Source organism: Entelurus aequoreus, linkage group LG02, assembly GCF_033978785.1.
Source record: "Entelurus aequoreus isolate RoL-2023_Sb linkage group LG02, RoL_Eaeq_v1.1, whole genome shotgun sequence".
In the NCBI taxonomy this organism is placed as follows: Eukaryota; Metazoa; Chordata; class Actinopteri; order Syngnathiformes; family Syngnathidae; genus Entelurus; species Entelurus aequoreus.
Genome location: NC_084732.1, coordinates 46,831,764 through 46,859,509, shown reverse-complemented (window position 1 = coordinate 46,859,509; position 27,746 = coordinate 46,831,764). Strand labels below are relative to the sequence as shown.

Below are 27,746 nucleotides of genomic sequence, written 5' to 3'. Positions count from 1 at the left end.
AGATAATGTCATGTGCATAAGTGATCATATTAGACGAAATTTAACATAACTGTGTTCGAAGATTAAAGCAAGTAAGCCAACATGCAGGGCACGTTACACCCCCACCACCTGTGAAAAGCTGTAAGCTAGCTGGCGGATAAATGCACAGTAAAGTACGTGCTTTAAAGCCCCTTTTGCAACTTAAATGCATTTACGTAGCAAACATATAAAAAGTGCCTCCATCAGACATCGTGAACAGAGCAAGAAGCAAGTACCGGTAGACTAACTAGTCACTAGGGGAAGGCCCCTAGCCAGAGCAGGTGGGCCATGCACACACGCAGCACTTTTCACTGTCACTTGACTCTACGACAAGAAATATCAGACACTTGCGGCTGTTCACCTCAAAGAGTTACCAGCATTGAGTGAAATCAGCCCTTAAAGTAAATAACATTTAAAACCTCTTGCAAAAAAGTTAATCTGTTGAACGAAACGAAAGTGGGGCCTGTTAGCCTGCCATGCTGGTAGCGTTTCAATGAGGCTTAAGAGGGGCATTAGCAAGCACTTTTCGACCCTCGCTATATCAACGCCAAATTGGATACTTCGCCACATTCATGTGAAGAAGGTGTTGCTTTTGCCGTGATTTATGTTACCGCTGTGGTGTTTGTTTGACGTACACACGGTGGTGAGGTCTATAAAGAACGATGCAGCAAGATGCTAACATTAGCCTGCTAACTAGCAAGCATGCTACCTGGTTGCTGTGAGAAGCCATGCTCCCGGTGAGATTCTCCTTCCTCCTCCGTGACAAGATGAACAGTCCCCCGGGGAGATGTTGTAGCGTGGCGGTTGTTCTACTTCGACACCATTGCCATTCTTTTTTTTCCAGCGTTGTCCTAGCAGTTGCAGGTTCGTATCCACGTAGTGTCTCAGCACCTCATGCCGCGTGACTAGCCGTCACCGCCATTTCTGTCGAGCATCTTCTCCTGCTAGTCCAACGAGCGCGGGGAGGCTTGTCTGTACGTACGGAGCACAAGGAATAACAATAGATACTTCCGCTTTTGTTTTTCATAATAAAGCCTTCACAACAACATAATCCACCGTACATTGATGCTAATAATTGCTGCATTATTTATTTGATATACTTTGTCAATCCGGCATACAAATTATTGTGCTCTTATTTTGATGCACAACCCCTGGGTATAGTCAAACGATTTAATGAGCTACTATTATGAAGGCACTTCCATTTGGAAAGCGGAACAGCCAGAGTGTCAGTAGTACGCTATGACGACCAACTTTATTTTAAACGTAGTCCTCGTCCATGTGCGATCACATTTCCATGTCTTATTAGATACTTTTATTGACAACAATTCGCAACTTTGTATCCCAAAATGTATTTCAAAAAATGTATATACTTTCGAAATAACCAGCATTTGTGTCAAACACGATTGCCAGATTCACAAACAAAAAAAACGGAAGTGCAATAAAATATGTTGGGCAACAAACAGTGGGCGTGGTCCACAACAGGTGGGACTTCCAAACCGGAAGTAAATTACACTTTTTCCCTCTCCATAGTCGTAAAAGGACACCACCAGAAGCGCAGTCTACTGTCTACACATACAAAGGTAAGAACGTTTTGCATCGGGCTTTTCGTTACATAAAGATGTCAGGACACACACCAATCTGACTAAAAAACGGTTGCATGTTTTTTAATTAGATTTCATTGCAAATGTGTTACGTATTTGTGTTACTTTAATTCTACATTCTAGATTTGCTATATTAGGTTTACCTTTCACCTAAAAACAACAGTAGCTACATTGTGAGGGTATTCCAGGTAGGCATAATATATTGGGCAACAAACTCAAGTCCTGAGTTCAGACCTAAAATTAGTTGATTTATGGGAAACACTATAGTGTTGGGTTTCAAAACAGCTGCTGTGATTACGTTTATGCAATCCTATATGTTTACTCTGAGTTAAAGGTGCCATATGTAATACTGTGGCCAGAAATGGTACTGCAATCACAAAATTCTGTAGTTCCCCCCCTTCTCTCCCTGACTGAGGTTGCCAGATATACAGCCGAATCCAGCTCGATCGACTGGGCTACTCGAAGGAACTTCAAACTTCCACTGCCTCTTACAAGGGGTTGATGTGCTGGGACTATAATAGCTGAATAGACACGTGTTTTGTCAATAACAAATCTCTAACCAACTAATTTTACACAGAAGTTAGGCGATTTTCAGGAAGAAACACGCCATGCCTGCGTACAATATCACAACAAATGGCAATCATATGGTTATTGTCAGTACTATCAGAAAACAAAGACTAAAATGAACTACAACCAACGCTAGCAATGGTTATACTGGTGAAAATAAGCAGAGCATGCTTAGCAGCCTAATGTACGCCCAAAACTAAAGAGGAGACATTTTACCAAGGTATGCTATAGGCTACACGAATGAGGAATTATTTTATCATGTGATTTGGCTGTCTCCATACGTTACACATTGCCATGATGTCAGCCATGCTAATGTTGGAACCCATTTCCTCAACGTATCAACATATTGAGAATGAAATAGGCATATAGGTTTTATTTGTCGAAAATATATTTTGCCCTGTCAGTTCGAATACACATTGACATGGCACCACCACACTAAGCATTCGTTGCACGAACATACTAGCTTGGTTAGACAAGATCATAGACTGTATTGGACAATATAGTTTACATACCAAATGTCCATTTCCATTTATTACAAGTAATAAGAAAACGTAAATGCCTGACTTACCTATCAAGGAGGAAATTAGCAAGTTTGGCGTCAGATGAAAAAATATTCTCCGCCTTCAATCGTCTCCATCTTTCAAAGGCATCCCCGATACAAACCCTCATTTTGTTCCTGGCTTTGTCATGAATAAGTTGAGAATCGTAACGACGCCTTTTAGATTTACTAAGGTCTGACATGTTTAGTAACTTTACCAGTGGCAGTAGCCAGACGAAGAGGGCGGTGCGTAACTGGCGAACTTGATGTGACACTCACGGACATTCTAATTGGTCAAACGGTAGAGGGCGGGACATCGAAATGAAAACGATAACAAGATTTTGGGGCTCTAAATCTAATTGAATATATATTTGTTATCATTTATAGAGGTATTAAAAAAGAACATGATTTATTAATGCCTTTAGACATATCAGGGCCATTTAATGATGACTTAACGTCTTGACATGAAATTATTACATATGGCTCCTTTTAAGGCCATAATAAAAAGCCATTATCAATGGAGCGCTGATTCTACTATTCACCTTAGCAACTGGGGACAGAAAAGGCCATCTTTCTTTACCCAGCTGGATCTGAAAGTGTGAGGCCCAATCCCAATACACCCCCTCACCCTACTTTTTAGCCCTATCCCTACATTTTGCGCGTTACCGTGAAAGTAGTGTCCCAATGACTCTTTGCATGTAGGAGTCGTGGGCATAACGAGGAGCAGGGGGTATGAATCTAGCCCTGCAGAGTGAGGCATTTCAGATGCTGACTCACTCAGGTAGGGCCAGAGAAAAATGCACAATTTCTGCATAAGTTACTGTATGTAATATATTACATGGTAGTTTGTAATGTTAGCCAGCTAACGTTAGGCTAAAATACTAAATAATAATACTAATATACTAAAACGTTAAAGCTTGCGAATGTGAAAACATTAATGTTACACACCTATAGTACACCGCTCCTAATAAAGTACCATGGTACTAATGAATTAAAAAAGGGAACATCCCTAGTTATTTTTCATCCACATATGCTGCCTTGCGGCGGTGACGTTGCTGAGCCAAAGCGCGGCGAATTTGTGTGTCAAAACACAAACAGTGAGCGCATACAATCATAATAATCGTCCAAAGGAATAATGACAATATAACAGCAATACTACTGGTTAATAAAAAGGGTGCGTGAAAGGCAATATTAAGGTATTTGGGCTTCGAAACTGTCAAAGAAGATGACGCTTTAAACACAGAAGTGCCACGCTGCAAGCACTGCTTTAAAACATGCCTCGCCAAATGCGTCAATACAGCATTACCACTGTTGCTTCAAATTTAGGTAAACATTTAAATACAAATCATTCAGACCTGGGGCAGCACAGTGACACAGGGGTGAGTGCATGTGCCTCACAACACAAAGGTCCTGGGTTCGATCCCCAGGCTCGGGGTCTTTCTGTGTGGAGTTTGCATGTTGTCCCTGTGACTGCGTGGGTTCCCTCTGGGTACTCTGGCTTCCTCCCACCGCCAAAGACATGCACCTGGGGATAGGTTGATTGGCAACACTAAATTGGCCCGAGTGTGTGAATGTGAGTGTGAATGTTGTCTGTCTATCTGTGTTGGCCCTGCCATGAGGTGGCGACTTGTCCAGGGTGTACCCCGCCTTCCGCCCGAATGCAGCTGAGATAGGCTCCAGCACCCCCCCCCCCACGATCCTGATAGGGACAGGCGGTAGAACATGGATGGATTGAGGGCATTCAGAACTGCACAAGGAGTTTAAAGCATGACAGGTAATATAGTTTACAACTTTCCCCGTGCACATATACAGTAGATACGAGACACGCATACAGATGGTTGGCTTGTAGAAAATTATTAGAGCAGTCCAAATCGCCCACGTAATGTAAAATAATGCAAGTGAATTGACTGAATTTCATAACAAATTCCCACTTTTTAATTTGTGTTTTATCTTTACCAATGTGTGTTTTACATGCTACTTGTCTTATCTGTGTATTTTTACCCTTGTTTTCAGTGTTTAATAATTATTGTATTTGTCTTAAAGTGCAGGTCAAAATTGGCAACCATAAATCATGAAGCATTTAATACAATGTCAATAAAGCTTTCTATTCTAGCCTAATTCTAGATTATGGCAGGCTTTATCTAATATGTAAAATAAGTGTTATTAGAGTGGAATAAGAAAAGCCCATGTGTTTAATGCGCATTTTAATTGTGATACTAATATTGTTCTTTGGGTGCAATAAGAAACATATGTTTAATCATAAGTTTTATCATAAATGTTCTGTTAAAATGAAGCCAATAATGAATATTTTTGTGGTCCCCTTTATTTTGAAAAGTATCAAAAAGTATTGAAATAGATAACAATATACATTTTGGTACCAAAATATTGGTGTCGGTACAACTCTAGGTGGGACGTATGTGCAAATGTAACTATGTAGTCGGTTACGTGCCTGAACGTAAACTATGCAGTGACGTAGCAAGTGGTGTCCCAATTCCTAGGGAAGACTATAAAGCTTTACCCCTTTTACTTAATTTGGAGGATGTAGTGGTAGTGGTAGTGAGTGAGGGAGTGCATTGGGATTGGGCCCTAATTTGTGTTTATAGTAAGTATTAACTTTTTTTGGAAAGAAAGGCAATCGAGTAAAATAATATTATGGTTTAATTTTATTTCGAACATGTATGAAGTCACAATATGATAAATCATGCAATTTACATATAATTTACATATTCTAATGTTTTTTATGATAAGTCCGAAAAGGAGTAGGAAGAAGCAAATCTTATTTAATCCTACTCTTTTTCCAATTCATTGCAATTACTGACACATATGACCATTTCCTGTTGTCATTGTGTAAAACAATTTACATCAATGAAATACAACACTTCTCTTAATAAATATTTAAGTCATTTGTCATTTCCATAACAAGATGAATAATAAGTTATTTTCAATAAGGTTCAGGACCTTTATCAACATTTTTCATTGTACTTTTTAAACACTTTCAGTTTGAACAGCCTTTCATATTAGTACATTGTTTGACTTCTTTGCCTAATTCATTCCACAATTTAATTCCACATACTGACATGCTAAAGGTCTTAAGTGTGCATAGAAATATTTTATATTTTCTCTAAAGTCATGTTTCCTCTTTTGTTGAGAATATTGGACCGAAGTGACAGACCTGCCAGAGTCAATGCATATGTTTTGACTGCAGATTATTGATTTAACATGTAATCACAATTCATTATTAGCCCCAAAAGTGGAGGAATGAATGTATATAGAATAAAATCTCATGTTAATGTAGATGCAATCTTATCGGTAAAAGAAAACACACATGGAGGCAGCTGAAAAAAATGATTCTTATTATTTTTAATTATATTTGACATGTCAAGTCAATGCAATTGCAAAGTGAAAAAGTGCATACCATTGAGAATATATACAGCATATATATATATATATATATATATATATATATATATATATATATATATATATATATATATATATATATATATATATATATATATATATATATATATATATATATATATATATATATATATACACATACATACATACAAACCCCGTTTCCATATGAGTTGGGAAATTGTGTTAGATGTAAATATAAACGGAATACAATGATTTGCAAATCATTTTCAACCCATATTCAGTTGAATATGCTACAAAGACAACATATTTGATGTTCAAACTGATAAAAAAAAATTGTTTTGCAAATAATCATTAACTTTAGAATTTGATGCCAGCAACACGTGACAAAGAAGTTGGGAAAGGTGGCAATAAATACTGATAAAGTTGAGGAATGCTCATCAAACACTTATTTGGAACATCCCACAGGTGAACAGGCAAATTGGGAACAGGTGGGTGCCATGATTGGGTATAAAAGTAGATTCCATGAAATGCTCAGTCATTCACAAACAAGGATGGGGCGAGGGTCACCACTTTGTCAACAAATGCGTGAGCAAATTGTTGAACAGTTTAAGAAAAACCTTTCTCAACCAGCTATTGCAAGAAATTTAGGGATTTCACCATCTACGGTCCGTAATATCATCAAAGGGTTCATAGAATCTGGAGAAATCACTGCACGTAAGCAGCTAAGCCCGTGACCTTCGATCCCTTAGGCTGTACTGCATCAACAAGCGACATCAGTGTGTAAAGGATATCTCCACATGGGCTCAGGAACACTTCAGAAACCCACTGTCAGTAACTACAGTTGGTCGCTACATCTGTAAGTGCAAGTTAAAACTGTCCTATGCAAGGCGAAAACCGTTTATCAACAACATCCAGAAACGCCGTCGGCTTTGCTGGGCCTGAGCTCATCTAAGATGGACTGATACTAAGTGGAAAAGTGTTCTGTGGTCTGACGAGTCCACATTTCAAATTGTTTTTGGAAACTGTGGACGTCGTGTCCTCCGGACCAAAGAGGAAAAGAACCAGCCGGATTGTTATAGGCGCAAAGTTGAAAAGCCAGCATCTGTGATGGTATAGGGGTGTATTAGTGCCCAAGACATGAGTAACTTACACATCTGTGAAGGCGCCATTAATGCTGAAAGGTACATACAGGTTTTGGAGCAACATATGTTGCCATCCAAGCAACGTTACCATGGACGCCGCTGCTTATTTCAGCAAGACAATGCCAAGCCACGTGTTACATCAATGTGGCTTCATAGTAAAAGAGTGCGGGTACTAGACTGGCCTGCTTGTAGTCCAGACCTGTCTCCCATTGAAAATGTGTGGCGCATTATGAAGCCTAAAATACCACAACAGAGACCCCCAGACTTTTGAACAACTTAAGCTGTACATCAAGCAAGAATGGGAAAGAATTCCACCTGAGAAGCTTAAAAAATGTGTCTCCTCAGTTCCCAAACGTTTACTGAGTGTTGTTAAAAGGAAAGGCCATGTAACACAGTGGTGAACATGCCCTTTCCCAACTACTTTGGCACGTGTTGCAGCCATGAAATTCTAAGTTAATTATTATTTGAAAAAAAAAAAAAAAGTTTATGAGTTTGAACATCAAATATCTTGTCTTTGTAGTGCATTCAATTGAATATGGGTTGAAAAGGATTTGCAAATCATTGTATTCCGTTTATATGTACATCTAACACAATTTCCCAACTCATATGGAAACAGGGTTTGTACATACATACGTATGTATATATATATATATATATATATATATATATATATATATATATATATATATATATATATATATATATATATATATATATATAGAAATTTGTAACCAGGCGATTTCCGTTTATCATAAATATTATGTACTAAAATCTAGGATATACTTGTTGAAATAATCTGAAATTTTAGTTGTTGTTGGTTATTTTTTGCTTATATATAGCTCACATGTATATTGATAGAATACCAAAAAAATCAACTTTTTTTTTTTTTTTGGGTTTGAGTTTGAGTTTATTTCGAACATGCAAGCGTACAACATGATACATCACAATTTCCTGTTTCTCTTTTCAACATGTTCGAAAAGGAGTAGGAAGAAGCAGAGCTTATTTAATCCTACCCCTTTTCTTTTACATAACAGTTGCTAAACTTTTTTTGTTCACTTCCTGTTCTCAATTTATTCACAATGTACTCCATAAGTAATCACAATAAAAATAAATAGATAAATAATAATTGGTGAAGTAAGTTACATTTCATATGATGAGATAAGTAAGATTATTTTGAGAGTGAAAGAATGGATGAATTAAGTAAATTCAGAATGTTTATCATGGTTCTTCTTCTTTGTACTTTGTAAACACTTTAAGTTTGAAGAGCTTCTTGAAGTGGATCATATTAGTACATTGTTTGATTGCTTTGCTTAATCCATTCTATAATTGAATTCCACATACTGATATACTGAAGGTCTTAAGTGTTGTACGTGCATACAAATGTTTTAAATTACATTTTTCTCTTAAGATTATATTTCTCCTCTTTTTTTGAGAAGGATTGTTGTATATTCTTGGGTAGCAGGTTATAGTTTGCTTTGTGTATAATTTTAGCTGTTTGCAAATTCACTATGTCGTGGAATTTCAGTATCTTTGATTCAATAAATAAAGGATTTGTATGTTCTCTATATCCAACATTATGTATTATTCTAACTGATCTTTTTTGTAACACCGTTAATGAATGAAGTGTACTTTTGTAATTATTTCCCCATATTTCTACACAGTAACTCAGATATGGTAACACTAGTGAGCAGTAGAGAATATGAAGTGATTTTTTGTCTAGAACATGTTTTGCTTTATTCATTATTGACGTGTTTCTTGCTACTTTATGTTGTATATTTTTTACGTGAGATTTCCAGTTCAATTTATCATCAATCATTATACCTAGAAATTTGGTTTCATTTACTCTTTCAATTTCTATTCCGTCTATTTGTATTTGTGTTTGACTTTCTCTTCTACTGTTACCAAATAGCATTATTTTAGTTTTACTGAGATTCAACGATAGTCTGTTTTTGTCAAACCATCTTTTTAATTTGTTAATTTCTTCTGTTATTATTTGTATTATCTTCTGTGTGTTCTCTCCTGAACAAAACGCTGTTGTATCATCCGCAAATAGTACTAACTTTAAATCTTTTGTAACTTTACAAATGTCATTTATATAGAGATTGAATAATTTAGGTCCTAGTATTGATCCCTGAGGTACACCACAAGATATATTTAGCGTTGTAGACGTGTGTTCGCCTAGCTTCACGTATTGTTTCCTGTTCGTTAGATAACTTCTTATTCGGTTTAAGACTAATCCTCTGATGCCATATCGTTCTAGTTTTTTGATTAAAATATTGTGATTAATAGTGTCAAATGCTTTAGTTAGATCCATGAACACTGCTGCTGCACATTTTTTACTATCTATTGCATTGGTAATTTCTTCTGTAATTTCAATTAAAGCCATTGAAGTTGAAACATTTGCTCTGTATCCATATTGGTTCTCTTCGAGTATTCTATTTTTATTTATGAAACTCTCTAATCTGTTATTGAACAGTTTTTCAATGATTTTAGAAAATTGTGGAAGTCAAGAAACAGGTCTATAATTTGTAAATTGATGTTTGTCTCCAGTCTTATAAATTGGTGCAACTTAAGCTATTTTCATTTTGTTTGGAAATTTACCTGTTTGAAATGATAGGTTACTCATATACATTAATGGTCCTGAGACCTCTTCTATAACCTTTTTTATCGTTTCCATATCAATTCCGTTACAATCAGTTGAAGTCTTAGATTTACATTTTTTCACGATTGTAACTATTTCCTCCTGTGTCACATTACTGAGGAACATGGAGTTGGGATTTCGCTCTATGGTATCATTATAGTCCTCGATTGAAACTGGGTCTGGAATCCTTTCTTCCAATTTTGGTCCAATATTTACAAAATAATTATTGAAGCTTTCAACTACCTCCTTTATGTTGTCATTTTTTTTATTGTCTAAGAAGTATTGGGGGTAGTCCCTCTTAGTGCCATTTTTAATAATGCTATTGAGGATGCCCCATGTTGCTCTCATGTTATTTTTGTTCTTGTCCAATAATTCACTGTAATATTCTTTTCTACATGATCGTAGTGTTTGTTAACTTGTTTTTATACTTTTTGTACTTAATTTCTGCCTCTGTAGTTCTTTGTGCTATACATTTTCTATATAGTGTATTCTTCTTCTTACAAGCATTTTTTAATCCTTTTGTCATCCATGGTTGATTATTCTTTCTCTGTTTATTACTGAGTTGTATCCATGGACAATGTTTGTCATAAAGTATTATGAACTTGTTTAAGAAATGTTCATATGCTTCATCAACCTCTTTTTCATTGTACACATTGTCCCAATCTTGCTTTTGTAGCTCAATTTTGAAAGCAATCATCCTCTTCTCTGTGCATAGTCTTCGAAATGTCCATTTGTCTTCCATATTCTTCTTGTAGTTTCCATCATATATTGTAAAAACTGGCAGATGATCACTAACGTCGGTTATAAGTAGACCACTTGTAGTGTTATTATCAAAATCATTGGTAAAAATATTATCAATAAGCGTGGCACAGTGTGCTGTGATTCTGCTTGGCTTTGTGATTTTAGGATATAAACTGATGCTGTACATTGTATCAATGAAGTCATCAATAGACTTTTGCTTGTTAGGGTTCAATAAGTCAATATTAATTAACTTTTAATTTAAAAAGAAATGCAATTTTAATTTGAATCATGACAAAGACAGATTACCCAATATCTGAAATCAAGGTAAAGAAAATGTACAGTATTTCTTCTTTTTTGCTAAGAGGGTACAGCACATATTTACAAAACCCAAAACCAGTGAAGTTGGCACGTTGTGTAATTCGTCAATAAAAACAGAATAAATTGATTTGCAAATCCTTTTCAACTTATATGTAATTGAATAGACTGCAAAGACAAGATATTTAATGTTCGAACTGAGAAACGTTTTTTTTTTTGCAAATAATTATTAACTTAGAATTTAATGGCAGCAACACATTACAAAAAAGTTGGCACAGGGGCATTTTTACCACTGTGTTACATTGCCTTTTCTTTTGACAATACTCAGTAAACGTTTGGGAACTGAGGAGACCAATTTTTGAAGCTTTTCATGTCGAATTAGGCTAGTCTAGTACCCCAATTAGGCTAGTCTAGTACCAGCACTGTTTTACTATGAAGCCACGCTGTTGTAACACGTGGCTTGGCATCGTCTTGCTGAAATAAGCAGGGGCGTCAATGAAAAAGACGTTACTTGGATGCCAACATATGTTGCTCCAAAACTTGTATGTACCTTTCAGCATTAATGGTGCCTTCACAGATGTAAGTTACCCATGCCTTGGGCCCACATAACACCAAGATGCTGTCTTTTGAACACAGCATCCACAGTTTCCAAAAATAATTTGAAATGTGGGCTCGTCAGACCACAGAACACTTTTCCACTTTGCATCAGTCCATCTTAGATGAGCTCGGGCCCAGCAAAGCCGGCGGCGTTTCTGGGTGTTGTTGATAAATGGATTTGGCTTTGCATAGTACAGTTTTAACTTGCATTTACAGATGTAGCGACAAACTGTAGTTACTGACAGTGGTTTTCTGAAGTGTTCCTGAGCCCATGTGGTGATATCCTTTACACACTGATGTCACTTTTTGACGCAGTACCGCCTGAGGGATCGAAGGTCCCAGGCATTCAATGTTACGTGCAGTGGTTTCTCCAGATTATCTTAACCTTTTGATGATATTAAGGACCTTCGATGGTGAAATCCCTAAATTCCTTGCAATAGCTCGTTGAGAAATTTTGTTCTTAAACTGTTCGACAATTTGCTCACGCATTTGTTCACAAAGTGGTGGCCCTCGCCCTATCCTTGTTTGTGAATGACTGAGCATTTCATGGAAGCTGCTTTTATACCCAATCATGGCACCCACCTGTTCCCAATTAGCCTGTTCACTTGTAGGATGTTCCAAATGAGTGTTTGATGAGCATTCCTCAACTTTCTCAGTCTTTTTTGCCACTTGTGCCAGCTTTTTTTAAACATGTAAGCATCAAATTCAAAATGAGCTAATATTTGCAAAAAATAATTAAGTTTTCCAGTTCAAATGTTAAGTATCTTGTCTTTGAAAGTCTATTCAATTGAATATAGGTTGAAAATCATTTGCAAATCATTGTATTCTGTTTCCGGGCGAGAACCATGGATTCGGACTTGGAGGTGCTGATTCTCATCCCAGTCGCTTCACACTCAGCTGCGAACCGATCCAGCGAGAGCTGAAGATCCTGGCCAGATGAAGCCATCAGGACCACATCATCTGCAAAAAGCAGAGACCTAATCCTGCAGCCACCAAACCAGATCCCCTCAACGCCTTGACTGCGCCTAGAAATTCTGTCCATAAAAGTTATGAACAGAATCGGTGACAAAGGGCAGCCTTGGCGGAGTCCAACTCTCACTGGAAATGTGTCCGACTTACTGCCGGCAATGCGGACCAAACTCTGGCACTGATCATACAGGGAGCGGACCGCCACAATCAGACAGTCCGATACCCCATACTCTCTGAGCACTCCCCACAGGACTTCCCGAGGGACACGGTCGAATGCCTTCTCCAAGTCCACAAAACACATGTAGACTGGTTGGGCAAACTCCCATGCACCCTCAAGGACCCTGCCGAGAGTATAGAGCTGGTCCACAGTTCCACGACCAGGACGAAAACCACACTGTTCCTCCTGAATCCGAGGTTGGACTATCCGGCGTAGCCTCCTCTCCAGCACACCTGAATAGACCTTACCGGGAAGGCTGAGGAGTGTGATACCACGATAGTTAGAACACACCCCTTCTTAAAGAGAGGAACCACCACCCCGGTCTGCCAATCCAGAGGTACCGCCCCCGATGTCCACGCGATGCTGCAGAGTCTTGTCAACCAAGACAGCCCCGCAGCATCCAGAGCCTTAAGGAACTCTGGGCGGATCTCATCCACCCCCGGGGCCTTGCCACCGAGGAGCTTTTTAACTACCTCAGCAACCTCAGCCCCAGAAATAGGAGAGCCCACCACAGATTTCCCAGGCACTACTTCCTCATAGGAAGACGTGTTGGTGGGATTGAGGAGGTCTTCGAAGTATTCCCTCCACCGATCCACAACATCCGCAGTCGAGGTCAGCAGAACACCATCCTCACCATACACGGTGTTGATAGTGCACTGCTTCCCCTTCCTGAGGCGGCGGATGGTGGTCCAGAATCGCTTCGAAGCCGTCTGGAAGTCGTTTTCCATGGCTTCCCCGAACTCCTCCCATGTCCGAGTTTTTGCCTCCGCGACCGCCGAAGCCGCACACCGCTTGGCCTGTCGGTGCCTGTCCGCTGCCTCAGGAGTCCTATGAGCCAAAAGAACCCGATAGGACTCCTTCTTCAGCTTGACGGCATCCCTCACCGCCGGTGTCCACCAACGGGTTCTAGGATTACCGCCACGACAGGCACCAACTACCTTGCGGCCACAGCTCCAATCAGCCGCCTCGACAATAGAGGTGCGGAACATGGTACATTCGGACTCAATGTCCAGCACCTCCCTCGTGACATGTTCAAAGTTCTTCCGGAGGTGGGAATTGAAACTCTCTCTGACAGGAGACTCTGCCAGACGTTCCCAGCAAACCCTCACAATGCGTTTGGGCCTGCCAGGTCTGTCCGGCATCCTCCCCCACCATCGCAGCCAACTCACCACCAGGTGGTGATCGGTAGAAAGCTCCGCCCCTCTCTTCACCCGAGTGTCCAAAACATGAGGCCGCAAATCCGACGACACAACTACAAAGTCGATCATGAGAACTGCGGCCTAGGGTGTCCTGGTGCCAAGTGCACATATGGACACCCTTATGTTTGAACATGGTGTTCGTTATGGACAATCTGTGACGGGCACAAAAGTCCAATAACAAAACACCGCTCGGGTTCAGATCCGGGCAACCATTCTTCCCAATCACGCCTCTCCAGGTTTCACTGTCGCTGCCAACATGAGCATTGAAGTCCCCCAGTAGAACGAGGGAATCACCCGGGGGGAGTGAATCCAAAAAGGGTGGGTACTCTGAGCTGCGGTTTGGCGCGTAAGCGCAAACCACAGTCAGGACCCGTTCCCCCACCCGAAGGCGGAGGGAAGCTACCCTCTCGTCCACCGGGTTGAACTCCAACATGCAGGCTCTGAGCCGGGGGGCAACAAGAATTGCCACCCCAGCCCGTCGCCTCTCACTGCCGGCAACGCCAGAGTAGAAGAGTGTCCAGCCCCTCTCGAGAGAACTGGTTCCATAGCCCTTGCTGTGCGTCGAAGTTAGTCCGACTATGTCTAGTCGGAACTTCTCCACCTCGCGCACTAGCTCAGGCTAAACCCCCCCCCCCCCCCCCCCCCAGCGAGGTGACGTTCCACGTCCCAAGAGCTAGCTTCTGTAGCCGAGGATCGGACCGCCAAGTGCCCTGCCTTCGGCTGCCGCCCAGCTCACATCACACCCGACCTCTATGACCCCTGCTATGGGGGGTGAGCCCATTGGAGGGGGAACCCACGTTGCCTCTTCGGGCTGTGCCCGGCCAGGCCCCATGGGGACAGGCCCGGCCACCAGGCGCTCGCCATCGTGCCCCACCTCCGGGCCTGGCTCCAGAGGGGGGCCCCGATGACCCGCAACCGGGCGAGGGAAATCTGGGTCCATAGGTTTTATTTTTCATTGAGGTCTTCGAGCTGCTCTTTGTCTGATCCCTCACCTAGGACCAGTTTGTCTTGGGAGACCCTACCAGGGGGCATAAAGCCTCCTAGGATCATTGGGACACGCAAACTCCTCTACCACGGTAAGGTGGCAGCTCAGAGAGGAGCCCGGAAAAGGGTGGAGTGCCATCTCCGGGTTGCGGAGGAGACCCTGCCCCAAGTGGAGGAGTTCAAGTACCTCGGAGTCTTGTTCACGAGTGAGGGAGGAGTGGATCGTGAGATCGACAGGCGGATCGGTGCGGCGTCTTCAGTAATGCGGACGCTGTATCGATCCGTTGTGGTGAAGAAGGAGCTGAGCCGGAAGGCAAAGCTCTCAATTTACCGGTCGATCTACGTTCCCATCCTCACCTATGGTCATGAGCTTTGGGTTATGACCGAAAGGACAACATCACGGGTACAAGCGGCCGAAATGAGTTTCCTCCGCCGGGTGGCGGGGCTCTCCCTTAGAGATAGGGTGAGAAGCTCTGCCATCCGGGGGGAGCTCAAAGTAAAACCGCTGCTCCTCCACATCGAGAGGAGCCAGATGAGGTGGTTCGGGCATCTGGTCAGGATGCCACCCGAACGCCTCTCTAGGGAGGTGTTTAGGGCACGTCCGACCGGTAGGAGGCCACGAGGAAGACCCAGGACACGTTGGGAAGACTATGTCTCCCGGCTGGCATGGGAACGCCTCGGGATCCCCCGGGAGGAGCTGGACGAAGTGGCTGGGGAGAGGGAAGTCTGGGCTTCCCTGCTTAAGCTGCTGCCCCCGCGACCCGACCTCGGATAAGCGGAAGAAGATGGATGGATGGATGGATGTAATCTGTTTTTATTTACGATTTACACAACGTGCCAACTTCACTGGTTTTGGGGTTTGTAATATAATAAATAACTAAATAATGTTTATCTATGCTAAATATTTTTAATCCAAACACATACGATTAATGTGAATGATCTAAAATATAAGATATTTTTACATAATAAAAATTGTCTTCTAACATAAATATTGATTAATTAATTTGGTTTTAATATCTACTGGTTACAAAGTAACACACACACATTATGTCTGACAGTTTGCATCACATTTATAAGAAGGGAGGAGACATGAAAACCTCCAGGTTTGTTCAAGAAAACCTGCTTGCAAGCATGTGAAGTTCACAGAGTAAGTTACCATGGTAACTGACTCTTGAGTTTTACTGATCTATCTTTTTTGGAGCAGAAAACCCTGACTTTCCATTGTTGTCTTTGAAAAACAGCATGTCTGATTGACATTGCAGTTCTACCTAATGTCGTGGCCAGTAGGGGGTACAAATTGACCAATTACGACTGCATAAATGAGAGCAATCACCCAACTATTGATCCACTTGAGTCAATTACCTAAATTGATGTTTTGTTTCAAAGGTCCTGCTTGAAATGTTTTATTCTTAATTGAATTTTCCAGCCACACAGAGAAAGATGCCAGAAAGGAAGAGTGATGTGAATGGAGAGTATAAGAATAGAGACAGGGATTTCTCCCGCAGTGCCGACCACCGGGATAAGTATGACAGCAGAGATGGTGACTCCAAAGCAAGAGTTGGTGACGAGAGAGGTTCTGCTGGTGACAGGAGGTCCAGACAGATGGATGTGAGGAGTGGTTCTCCCAAAAAGACGCCTGCTTCCAGAGACCACCACCATCAAGGACCTTCTACGCTGTGAGCAACTGCATAACATGTCCCTCTTACACTGGTTGTGGTTGGGGCGGTATAGCTCGGTCGGTAGAGTGGCCGTGCCAGCAACTTGAGGGTTCCAGGTTTGATCCCCGCTTCCAGAGTAAAACAACTTGCACTGAGCCTAGTCTATAAAATCGGCTACACCTCCCTGATACCGAAGTACATGTCAAACTACTTCCTTAACGTAAATGACCGCCATAACCACAACACCAAGGGGAGCTTCACTAACCACGTTAAACCCAAATTCCGATCCAACAAAGGTCTTAACTCATTCTCTTTCTATGCCACATCAATTTGGAATGCCTTCCCAACAGGTGTAAAAGAAAGGGCATCTTTATCGTCCTTCAAAACCGCACTAAAAGAACACCTCCAAGCAACTTCAACTCTAAACTAACACCCTCCCTTCCACATCATACCTCCCCGGATTGTAAATAATCAAATGTAAATAATCAAATGTAGATACTTATTCTTATGCTTTCTGATCTCTCTCTCTATGTCCACTACTTGCTGTACATATCCTACCAAGTCAGTCCTACACTGTTCCAATGTCCATTTCTCTGATGATGCAATTGTTAATGACTGAAGTGTTGATATCAACCAAACCTATCCCCCCCCCCTTCCACATCCCACACCCCGGATTGTAAATAATGTAAATAATTCAATGTTTATACTCTGATGATTATCTTGTGTGATGACTGTATTATGATGATAGTATATATCTGTATCATGAATCAATTTAAGTGGACCCCGACTTAAACAAGTTGAAAAACTTGTACGGAATATGTACTGCACTGTGCAATCTACTAATAAAAGTTTCAATCAATCAATCAAATCAATCAATCATTTAGTCACTACTGTTGTGTCGTTGGGCAAGACACGTTACCCACCTGCTCCCAGTGCCACCCACACTGGTTTAAAAATGTAACTTAAGGCCTACTGAAACCCACTACTACCGACCACGCAGTCTGATAGTTTATATATCAATGATGAAATCTTAACAGTGCAACACATGCCAATACGGCCGGGTTAACTTATAAAGTGCAATTTTAAATTTCCCGCTAAACTTCCGGTTGAAAACGTCTTTGGAGGATGACGTATGCGCGTGACGTAGCCAGTGAAACAGAAGTATCGGTACCCCATTGAATCCAATACAAAATAGCTCTGTTTTCATCTCATAATTCCACAGTATTCTGGACATCTGCGTTGGTGAATCTTTTGCAATTTGTTTAATGAACAATGGAGACTGCAAAGAAGAAAGTTGTAGGTGGGATCTGTGTATTAGCGGCCAACCGCACGGATGATCGGGTGAAGTCCTTTGTCGCGCCGTCGATCGCTGGAACGAAGGTGAGCACGGGTGTTGATGAGCAGATGAGGGCTGGCTGGCGTAGGTGGAGCGCTAATGTTTTTATCATAGCTCTGTGAGGTCCGGTTGCTAAGTTAGCTTCAATGGCGTCGTTAGCAACAGCATTGTTAAGCTTTGCCTGGCTGAGAATTATTAACCGTGTAGTTACATGTCCATGGTTTAATAGTATTGTTCATCTTCTGTCTATCCTTCCAGTCAGGGATTTATTTCTTTTGTTTCTATCTGCATTTGAGCCTGAGGCTATCACATTAGCTCAGTAGCTAAAGAGCTTCGCCGATGTATTGTCGTGGAGATAAAAGTCACTGTGAATGTCCATTTCGATTTCTCGACTCTCATTTTCAAGAGGATATAGTATCCGAGGTGGTTTAAAATACAAATCCGTGATCCACAATAGAAAAAGGAGAGAGTGTGGAATCCAATGAGCCAGCTTGTACCTAAGTTACGGTCAGAGCGAAAAAAGATATGTCTTGCACTGCATTCTAGTCCGTCATTCTAACGTTCCTCATCCACAAATCTTTCATCCTCACTCAAATTAATGGGGTAATCGTCGCTTTCTCGGTCCGAATCGCTCTAGCTGCATTGAAAACAATAGGAAAATATGAGGAGGCGAACAACTGACTACGTCACGCTACTTCCGGTAGGGGCAAGGCTTTTTTTTATCAGAGACCAAAAGTTGCGAACTTTATCGTCGTTGTTCTATACTAAATCCTTTCAGCAAAAATATGGCAATATCGCGAAATGATCAAGTATGACACATAGAATGGATCTGCTATCCCTGTTTAAATGAAAAAAATTTCATTTCAGTAGGCCTTTAGATACTGGGTTTCACTATATAAAGCGCTTTGAGTCACTAGAGAAAAGCGCTATATAAATATAATTCACTTCACTTCACTTAGCAACAATGTTATACATAGTCATTATCCACAACATTATCCTCCAGTGGACTGTTTCTTAACCATAGGGCCAGGAGCCCATCGCTTGGTCGCGAGCCCCTCCCAGATGGCTGCCAAAAAATATTTGTTCCTCAGCTTTGGTCCCTTTGGGCCACAGCGGTACTAAGTTGTAATTCACTTTTCCACTATTTATAGCAGTAATAAAAATGTCAAACAGAATATGTTTGGCGCTAAAGCCATACAGACATTTCTTAAGCACAAAAATTATTACCAAATTAGTGAAGCTGTGTTTTTATTGATTTTATTCACAGTTTATTTAAAAACACATATCATGAATATCATTACTATTATTATTTATTATTAATGTAGTTATAATGTATTTATTTTAGCACAACATAGTTTGTAAATTTAAATAATAATTGTAATTTACATCAGTCTCTCTCTCTCTCTCTCTCTCTCTCTCTCTCTCTCTCTCTCTCTGTGTATATATGTATGTATATGTATATATATATATGTATATTTATATATATATATATATGTGTATATACAACTATTTGTATGTATGTATGTGTATATATATATATATATATATATATATATATATATATATATATATACTGTATGTAGGTATGTGTGTGTGTATATATGTATGTACATATATGTATATGTATATATGTACATATATACATACAGTCATATATACACATACATGCATATATAAATACATACATACAGTATATGTGTGTGTTTATATGTATGTATATATATATATGTGAATGTATGTATATATATATATATATTTATGTATATGTATATATATATATATGTAATGTGTATGTCTATTAATGTTTATGTGTAAACATATGTATATATATGTGTATACATGTATACTCACATATATATATATATATATATATATATATATATATATATATATATATATATATATATATATATATATATATATATATATATATATATATATATATATATATATATATATATATATATATATATATATATATATATATACATGTATATATATACATGTATGTATGTTATCAGAAAGGACAGTAATAAACATGGTGGGGGTGTTTGTATGTATATTCACCAGGATATAAAATACATAACTCGCACTGATCTCAACCACAAGGCCCTTGCATCTGTGTGGGCGGAAATCAAATTTAAAAACGCTAAACCGGTACTGATAGGGACTGTATACAGACCCCCTAATCCAGGGGTCGAGAACCTATGGCTCGCGAGCCAGGTGTGGCTCTTTTGATGATTGCATCTGGCTCGCGGATTTCGGCTTTTCAGATAAAACAAAATATTATCGCTTGTTTTAATCCATCCATCGATTTTCCACTGCTCATGTCTTGTTCAGGGCTGCAGTTGGCTGCAGGAGCAATTGTCCATTATTTTAATTGGATCATAATAGCCTACGTTGGGCGTTGCTGGGTAAACAGGTAAACGCCCCCTTTTGAATCAGTCTGCGCGGTCACTAGCTCAAAGCTAACCCTTTGACGAAGAAGATGGCAAAAAGATGAGGAGTATCGTACATTTCAGGACGAATGGACCGAAGAATTCGCCTTTGTGGAGAGAGCAGGTTCTGCAGTGTGTCTAATTTGCAATGACAAAATTGCATCGATGAAACGGTCGAATATAAAGCGGCACTTCGACACACGCCATGCTACCTTTGCATCAAAATACCCTGCGGGAGACAGCAGGAAGAAAGCGTGCCAAGAGCTACTGAGCAGGGTGCAAGCTAGCCAGCATCAACTCCGCGTATGGACCCGGCAAGGTGACTATAATTCCGCTAGTTTTGCTGGATCTTTAGCAATAGTGAGGAACGGAAAACCATTCACAGATGGCGAGTATGCTAAAACGTTCATGCTGTATGTAGCCAATGAACTTTTTGATGATCTTCCGAACAAAGACAAGATAATTAAACAGATACAAGACATGCCTCTGTCGGCAAGAACTGTTCATGATCGTACCCTCATGATGGCAAACCTAGTGGAGGAAACGCAAGTGAAGGACATACAAACCCGACGTAATAGCATCGTGCTTGAATGCAGATAGAAACAAAAGAAATAAACCCCTGACTGGAAGGATAGACAGAAAATAAACAATACTATTAAACCATGGACATGTAACTACACGGTTAATGCTTTCCAGCTTGGCGGAGCTTAACAATGCTGTTGCTAACCACGCCATTGAAGCTAACTTAGCAACGGGACCTCACAGAGCTATGCTAAAAACATTAGCTATCCACCTACGCCAGCCAGCCCTCATCTGCTCATCAACACCCGTGCTCACCTGCGTTCCAGCGATCGACGGAAGGACGAAGGACTTCACCCGATCATAGATGCGGCCCGGAGACGGAGGAAGTCAAGGTGAGGTCGGCGGCTAGCACGTCTGCTATCCATCTCAAAGTCCTCCTGGTTGTGTTGCTGTAGTCCGCCGCTAATACACCGATCCCACCTACAGCTGTCCTCTTTACAGTCTCCATTGTTCATTAAACAAATTGCAAAAAATTCACCAACACAGATGTCCAGAATACTGTGGAATTTGGCGATGAAAACCGAGCTTTTTGTATTGGATTCAATGTGTCCGGATACTTCCGTTTCAACGATTGACGTCACGCGCATACGTCATCATACATAGACGTTTTCAACCGGAAGTTCAGCGGGAAATTTAAAATTGCACTTTATAAGTTAACCCGGCCGTATTGGCATGTGTTGTAATGTTAAGATTTCATCATTGATATATAAACTATCAGACTGCGTGGTCGGTAGTAGTGGGTTTCAGTAGGCCTTTAAAAAAGGAAGCAAATTGGAACCTGGCAACTACCGACCTGTTTCTATTCTCAGTTCCATTTCGAAAGTAATGGAAAAAATAGTTTATGAACAGGTCGATAGTTACCTTGCCACTAAAAAACTCATGTACAAATTCCAATCCGGCTTCAGAACTAACCACTCCACTGAGACATGCCTTCTCTATCTGACCGACCACATCAAACATGAAGTGGATGCGGGCAAATACTGCGGCATGGTCATGCTGGACCTTCAGAAGGCCTTTGACACCGTTAACCATGCTATACTGTTGGATAAGGTCAGAGCAATCGGATTTGATAAAACCTCATCAAGCTGGATGCAATTTTACTTGGAGGGGAGGAAACAGGTGGTAGAGGTGAACAGCACCCCCTTTTAAAAGTACAGACCCCGCACATTGTGCTCGTATATTAAACATCTCTCAAAAGCATATGCCAGGATGTTTTTTATAAGCAACGAGTGTGTATGATGGCCATTTTCCCATGGTTATCTCAGCCCGCTTGTGGTCAGTGTTCTGAAAATTACTTTTAAAAAGTAATTAATTATAGTTACTCTTTACTTTACTAATTGAATTACTAACGGAAGTACTATTTAGTAAATGTAATAAATTACTAGGGAAAGTAATTTATACGATACTTATAAAAAACATCCTGGCATATGCTTTTGAGAGATGTTTAATATACGAGCACAATGTGCGGGGTCTAGATCATATTAATATGTTGTTTGACATCTTTGCATAATCCGTTCCATTATTTATTCCCTATACTGAAATGCTTGATAACCTCTCGCGGAACTCTGAAGAAACTTTGATCCTTTTAAAACAAAGTAGGGCATTTTTCTTCGAGAAAGGCAAAATGTCCCCCGAACACGTTGACAACTGACGCTCGCTTGACCACCACTTTGAGTCTCACATACACTATATTGCCAAAAGTATTTGGCCACCTGCCTTGACTCACATATGAACTTGAAGTGCCATCCCATTCCTAACCCATAGGGTTCAATATGACGTCAGTCCACCTTTTGCAGCTATTACAGCTTCAACTATTCTGGGAAGGCTGTCTACAAGGTTGCAGAGTGTGTTTATAGGAATTTTCCACCATTCTTCCAAAAGCGCATTGGTGAGGTCACACACTGATGTTGGTCAAGAAGGCCTGGCTCTCAGTCTCTGTTCTAATTCATCCCAAAGGTGTTCTATCGGGTTCAGGTCAGGACTCTGTGCAGGCCAGTCAAGTTCATCCACACCAGACCCTTTCATCCATGTCTTTATGGACTTTGCTTTGTGCACTGGTGCACAGTCATGTTGGAAGAGGAAGGGGCCCGCAAAGAATTGTCCAAAATATTTTTGTATCCTGGAGCTCTCAAAGTTCCTTTCACTGGAACTAAGGGGCCAAGCCCAGCTCCTGAAAAACAACCCCATACCATAATTCCTCCTCCACCAAATTTCACACTCCTACCACTTTGTGGCTGAGTTGCTGTTGTTCCCAAACTATTTCATGTTCTTGTAATAAAGCTGACAGTTGACTTTGGGATATTTAGGAGCGAGGAAATTTAACGACTGGATTTGTTGCACAGGTGGCATCCTATGACAGTTCCACGCTGGAAATCACTGAGAGCGGCCCATTCTTTCACAAATGTTGTAGAAACAGTCTCCATGCCTAAGTGCTTGATTTTATACACCTGTGGCCGGGCCAAGTGATTAAAACACCTGATTCTCATCATTTGGATGGGTGGCCAAATACTTTTGGCAATATAGTGTATTTAATGAGCCGTAAGTCACGTCAGGTGAATGCAAAGAATTGGAGAAAACTGGTAATAGATGTTACAACACACCACTACAATTGAAATAATGTTTTTAAATTGTGGTTAAAGGCATATTGTTTAACCCTTGTGTGGTGTTCATTATGTTGTTACTCAGCCAGTGTTCTTGGGTCTGATGGACCCATTGCATTTTGTGGCTTTTAATGTCTCACAATCAAACACTTTTATGTTAAAATACTGACTTATCCAAAAAACATCTGTAATGAAGTGCTTCGAGAGGCTGGTAAAGGAATACATTGTCTCCAGACTTCCCCCCACATTCGACCCATACCAGTTTGCTTATCGCCCTAACCGGTCCACAGAGGACGCCATCTCCTCTGCACTCCACCTGAGTTTAGCACATCTGGAAGGAAAGGACACACACATGCGGATGTTGTTTCTGGACTTCAACTCTGCATTCAACACCATCATCCCGCAGCACTTGGTGAGCAAACTGGCCCCCCTTGGATTCAGTACCCTCCTATGCAACTGGCTGCTTTATTTCCTCACAGACAGACCCCAGTCTGTGAGAGTGGGCAACAACACCTCCAGTGCCATCTCCCTGAGCACCGGCTCCCCCCAGGGCTGCATCCTGAGTCCGCTGCTGTTCACGTTGATGACCCATGACTGCTGCGCCAGGTCCACCACTAACCACATTGTGAAGTATGCAGACGACACAACAGTAGTGGGCCTCATCCGTGACAACAACGACATGGACTACAGGGAGGAGGTGAAACATCTGGTTGACTGGTGCAGAACCAACAACCTGGTCCTGAACGTCGACAAGACCAAGGAGATCATTGTCGACTTCAGGAAGCACCAGTCCAGCCACGCTCCACTCTTCATCAACGGCACAGCGGTGGAGATGGTAAGCAGCACCAAGTTCCTGGGGGTGCAGATAACTGACAATATGACCTGGTCCCTACTCACCGGAGCTCTTGTAAAAAGAGCTCAGCAGCGCATGCACTTTTTGCGTTGGATGAAAAGAGCACAGCTTCCTCCCCCCATTCTCACCACATTCTACAGAGGCACTATAGAGAGCCTACTGACCAATTGCATCTCTGTCTGGACTGGAGCCTGCAGTGCCTCAGACTGGAAGTCTCTCCAGAGAGTGGTGAGGACGGCGGAAAAGATCATCAGGACTCCTCTTCCTCCTATCCAGGAGATGGCAAAAAGCCGCTGCCTGACCAGGGCTCAGAAAATCTGCAGAGACTCCTCCCACCCCCACCAAGGACTGTTTTCACTGCTGGACTCTAGAAAGAGGTTCCGCAGCCTCCGAAGCAGAACCTCCAGGTTCTGTAACAGCTTCTTCCCTCAGGCCGTAAGACTCTTGAACGCATCATAATAATCCCCTCAATTCCCCCCAAAATGGATGAACTCGCTGGAATATAAAGACAATATAACATACATCCATAAACGTAGATGCATATGCAAAAGTGCAATATATTTATCTTTACAGTAATCTATTTATTTATATCTGCACCTTATTGCTTTTTTATCCTGCACTGCCAACCAGCTAATGCAACAAAATTTCATTCCTATCTGTACTGTAAAGTTCAAATTTGAACGACAATAAAAAGTAAGTCTAAGTCTAAGTCTAAGACCAACAAACACTGGCTGCGTAACAACAACATGAACGTTGCATAGAAATTTCTCTGCCAGTTTCTGCATCCCACAGGGATTCTTTTGTGTTTCTGCACCTGCGGTTCCCCCACAAGGTTGCAACATTGTTTGTCAACCCTGTCTGCTCTCATTTTGTCGCACATTTGACCCTCTGATGTTCTGTGTACCTACACTCTGTCCTCCTGCTGTGTGTGTGTGTGTGTGTGTGTGTGTGTGTGTGTGTGTGTGTGTGTGTGTGTGTGTGTGTGTGTGTGTGTGTGTGTGTGTGTGTGTGTGTGTGTGTGTGTGTGTGTGTGTGTGTGTGTGTGTGTGTGTGTGTGGTACACAGAACATCAATTCCCACACTTTTATTAGCCCCGGGTCCGGTGGACCCCGGACATCTTATATGTAATAGAAATGTGTAGGGGGGGTGTATGGTGTGTGTTCATTTAATATGTATTCTGATATATGTTCTTCACAGAAAATGAGCCAAAGCCAGTGAGTCTCAGTTTGAAAAATTAATTAATTGTATAATTTTTCTTTTAATAAAAATCAAAAACGGGTCCCACAGACCCGAACACCACACAAGGGTTAATGCAGCTGTTTACACACAATATGCATTTGTGTTGAGAATATGATCTAATGTCTTCTTCGCAGGTATGAACAGTCTCCTGTGTATCCTCCTGAGAGGGAGTTTTACGAGCGACAGCACAGAGAAGCTCTTTACAACCTCCGATACATCCTCACCACTCGAGGCAAGTTGTGCTACTGTAATATGGACCATAAATTAGGACAATATTGCTGGAAGCATGATTCATTGGTGTGAATGATTATTTGTCTATTGTGCCCTGTGATAATAATTGTCCAATTTGTTGATTAACCACATCAGTCATAATCTGCCTTCCAGGTCTTTGCCAGTTGATGGAGATTTTTGTCAATCTTCTCATCATCATCTGCGCCGGGGTGCCGCACAGCAACAACGGAGGCTACCGTGACCTGGCCAGCCTGGGGGGCGTATACTACTATCACTTTGGGGGAGCCAACGCCTTTAAAGGGGCCGAAGCAGAGCGAGTGATGGAACTGGACCGGTTGTTCAACGATCTCAAGAGGCCTCCATATGCTTTCGCCATGGCGTGCGGCGGGATCGTCATGATCTACGCCCTGGCTATGCTGGCACTGGGGATTTTCCGAGTGCCTTACCGCTACCCGCCCGTGCTGCTAGGGGAGGCTGCGGTGAACCTGCTGATCGGCCTGGGATACATTGCCGCGCTGGTCTTCTTCTTCATCAAGCTGAAGGACAACTACAACAACGCCATCTGCAAGGAGAGGGAGCAGATGTACAAGAGCAAAGGTCACAAGGGCTTCGAGTGCCAGTTTCACGGCGCAGACATCGCCGGGGGCCTCTTTGGCGTTCTGGGCGTCTTTGTGTTCATCTTTGGCGCCATGTTGGCTGTTAGAGCGTTCCGAACCGTGCGGGACATGAAAAAGCAAAAAAATCCCCAAGATGATCGCTTTTAAGCAAATTAAATTAAATAAAAAATATTATTGTGCAAACTGGTTTAATTAGATCATTCTGTAAGTAGACCTCTTTTATGCACTTTCTGAACTTATTTTAATATAAATGTTTTACTCTTTGCATGTTCATGTTCTTTTTATATACTCAGATTTTTTTTTACAATAAAATACTAAGAACTCAACTGGTTTTGTTTTCTTAATCAACTAACATTTAAAATGTCCAACCAATTTAAAAAAATAAAAAAAAGGTCTATTTCTGTTCGATTAATGACAAGGATTTCACTGGAAGATTTTTTTTAAACACAAAAATATTTTCATTCCTCCATCATTAGTTCAGGCCGTCATTCTGAGTATCACCAACAGATGGCAGATTCAGCTTTTGTACAGTTTTCAACGTTTTTATTCAAGAGCTCTGAATATATATTGTAGGGTGCAATATTTTTGCTCAGGTTTATTTTCTGCACTAATGTGTGGACAACATGACAGTCGGCACAAATGACCACATAACACCCAATCCAATCTAAAATTCTAACAATGTTAAAAAATACATGACATTTGTATGAAATGACCATTAAATGTTGGACACCAGACAAAAAGATTCACAGTAAAAAGTTTTATTGCTACATGGCAGCATTTTAAATGAATTAACAGCCATTTTTCACTCTCTCTTATTCTTTTTCCTAAAGATTTTCTCTTAATCCTAAATAAACAAAATGCAGCAGCAATTTGCATGCTATAGTAAAAACAACAGAAGTCCAGATAGGTATGCTCCACTTTATTTTTTTATATATATATATATATATATATATATATATATATATATATATATATATATATATATATATATATATATATATATATATATATACACACACACATAATATACATAGATATATAATATATACATATAGTTATATACTATGTACAGTACATATATATATACATATATACAGTATATATATATACATATCATATATATACTATATCATATCATATACTGTATAGATATATATATATCATATCATATACATATATATATATACATATATCATATATATATATATATATCCATCCATCCATTGCCTACCGCTTGTCCCTTTTGTGGTCGTCATATATATGTATATATATATATATATAT

General features: G+C 40.7%; 2 protein-coding genes across 5 annotated transcripts in view; one reads left to right on the top strand and one right to left on the bottom strand.

Moving 5' to 3' along the window:
* Positions 1-1,015, bottom strand: part of usp10 (ubiquitin specific peptidase 10) — a 55,071-nt gene extending 54,056 nt beyond the window's left edge. The window contains exon 1 of one of the 2 annotated variants that reach the window (XM_062028027.1): positions 728-1,015. In XM_062028027.1, the coding sequence (XP_061884011.1) occupies positions 728-748 (21 nt within the window). In that variant the 5' untranslated portion in view covers positions 749-1,015. The remainder of the gene's footprint in view (positions 1-727) is intronic. The other variant, XM_062028034.1, reaches the window with a different exon arrangement.
* Positions 206-26,784, top strand: marveld3 (MARVEL domain containing 3). Of its 3 annotated transcripts, XM_062028053.1 has the most exons (6): positions 206-299; positions 1,549-1,598; positions 16,337-16,433; positions 16,500-16,586; positions 25,751-25,848; positions 26,001-26,784. In XM_062028053.1, the coding sequence occupies exons 3-6, from the start codon at positions 16,351-16,353 to the stop codon at positions 26,609-26,611; spliced, it is 879 nt and encodes a 292-aa protein (XP_061884037.1). In that variant the 5' UTR covers positions 206-299; positions 1,549-1,598; positions 16,337-16,350; the 3' UTR covers positions 26,612-26,784. The 3 variants fall into 3 exon arrangements, with proteins under 3 accessions (XP_061884037.1, XP_061884030.1, XP_061884045.1); XM_062028046.1 differs by having other exon boundaries at positions 207-299; positions 16,337-16,586; XM_062028061.1 differs by having other exon boundaries at positions 232-299; positions 16,416-16,586.
* The last annotated feature ends 962 nt before the right edge of the window (positions 26,785-27,746 follow it).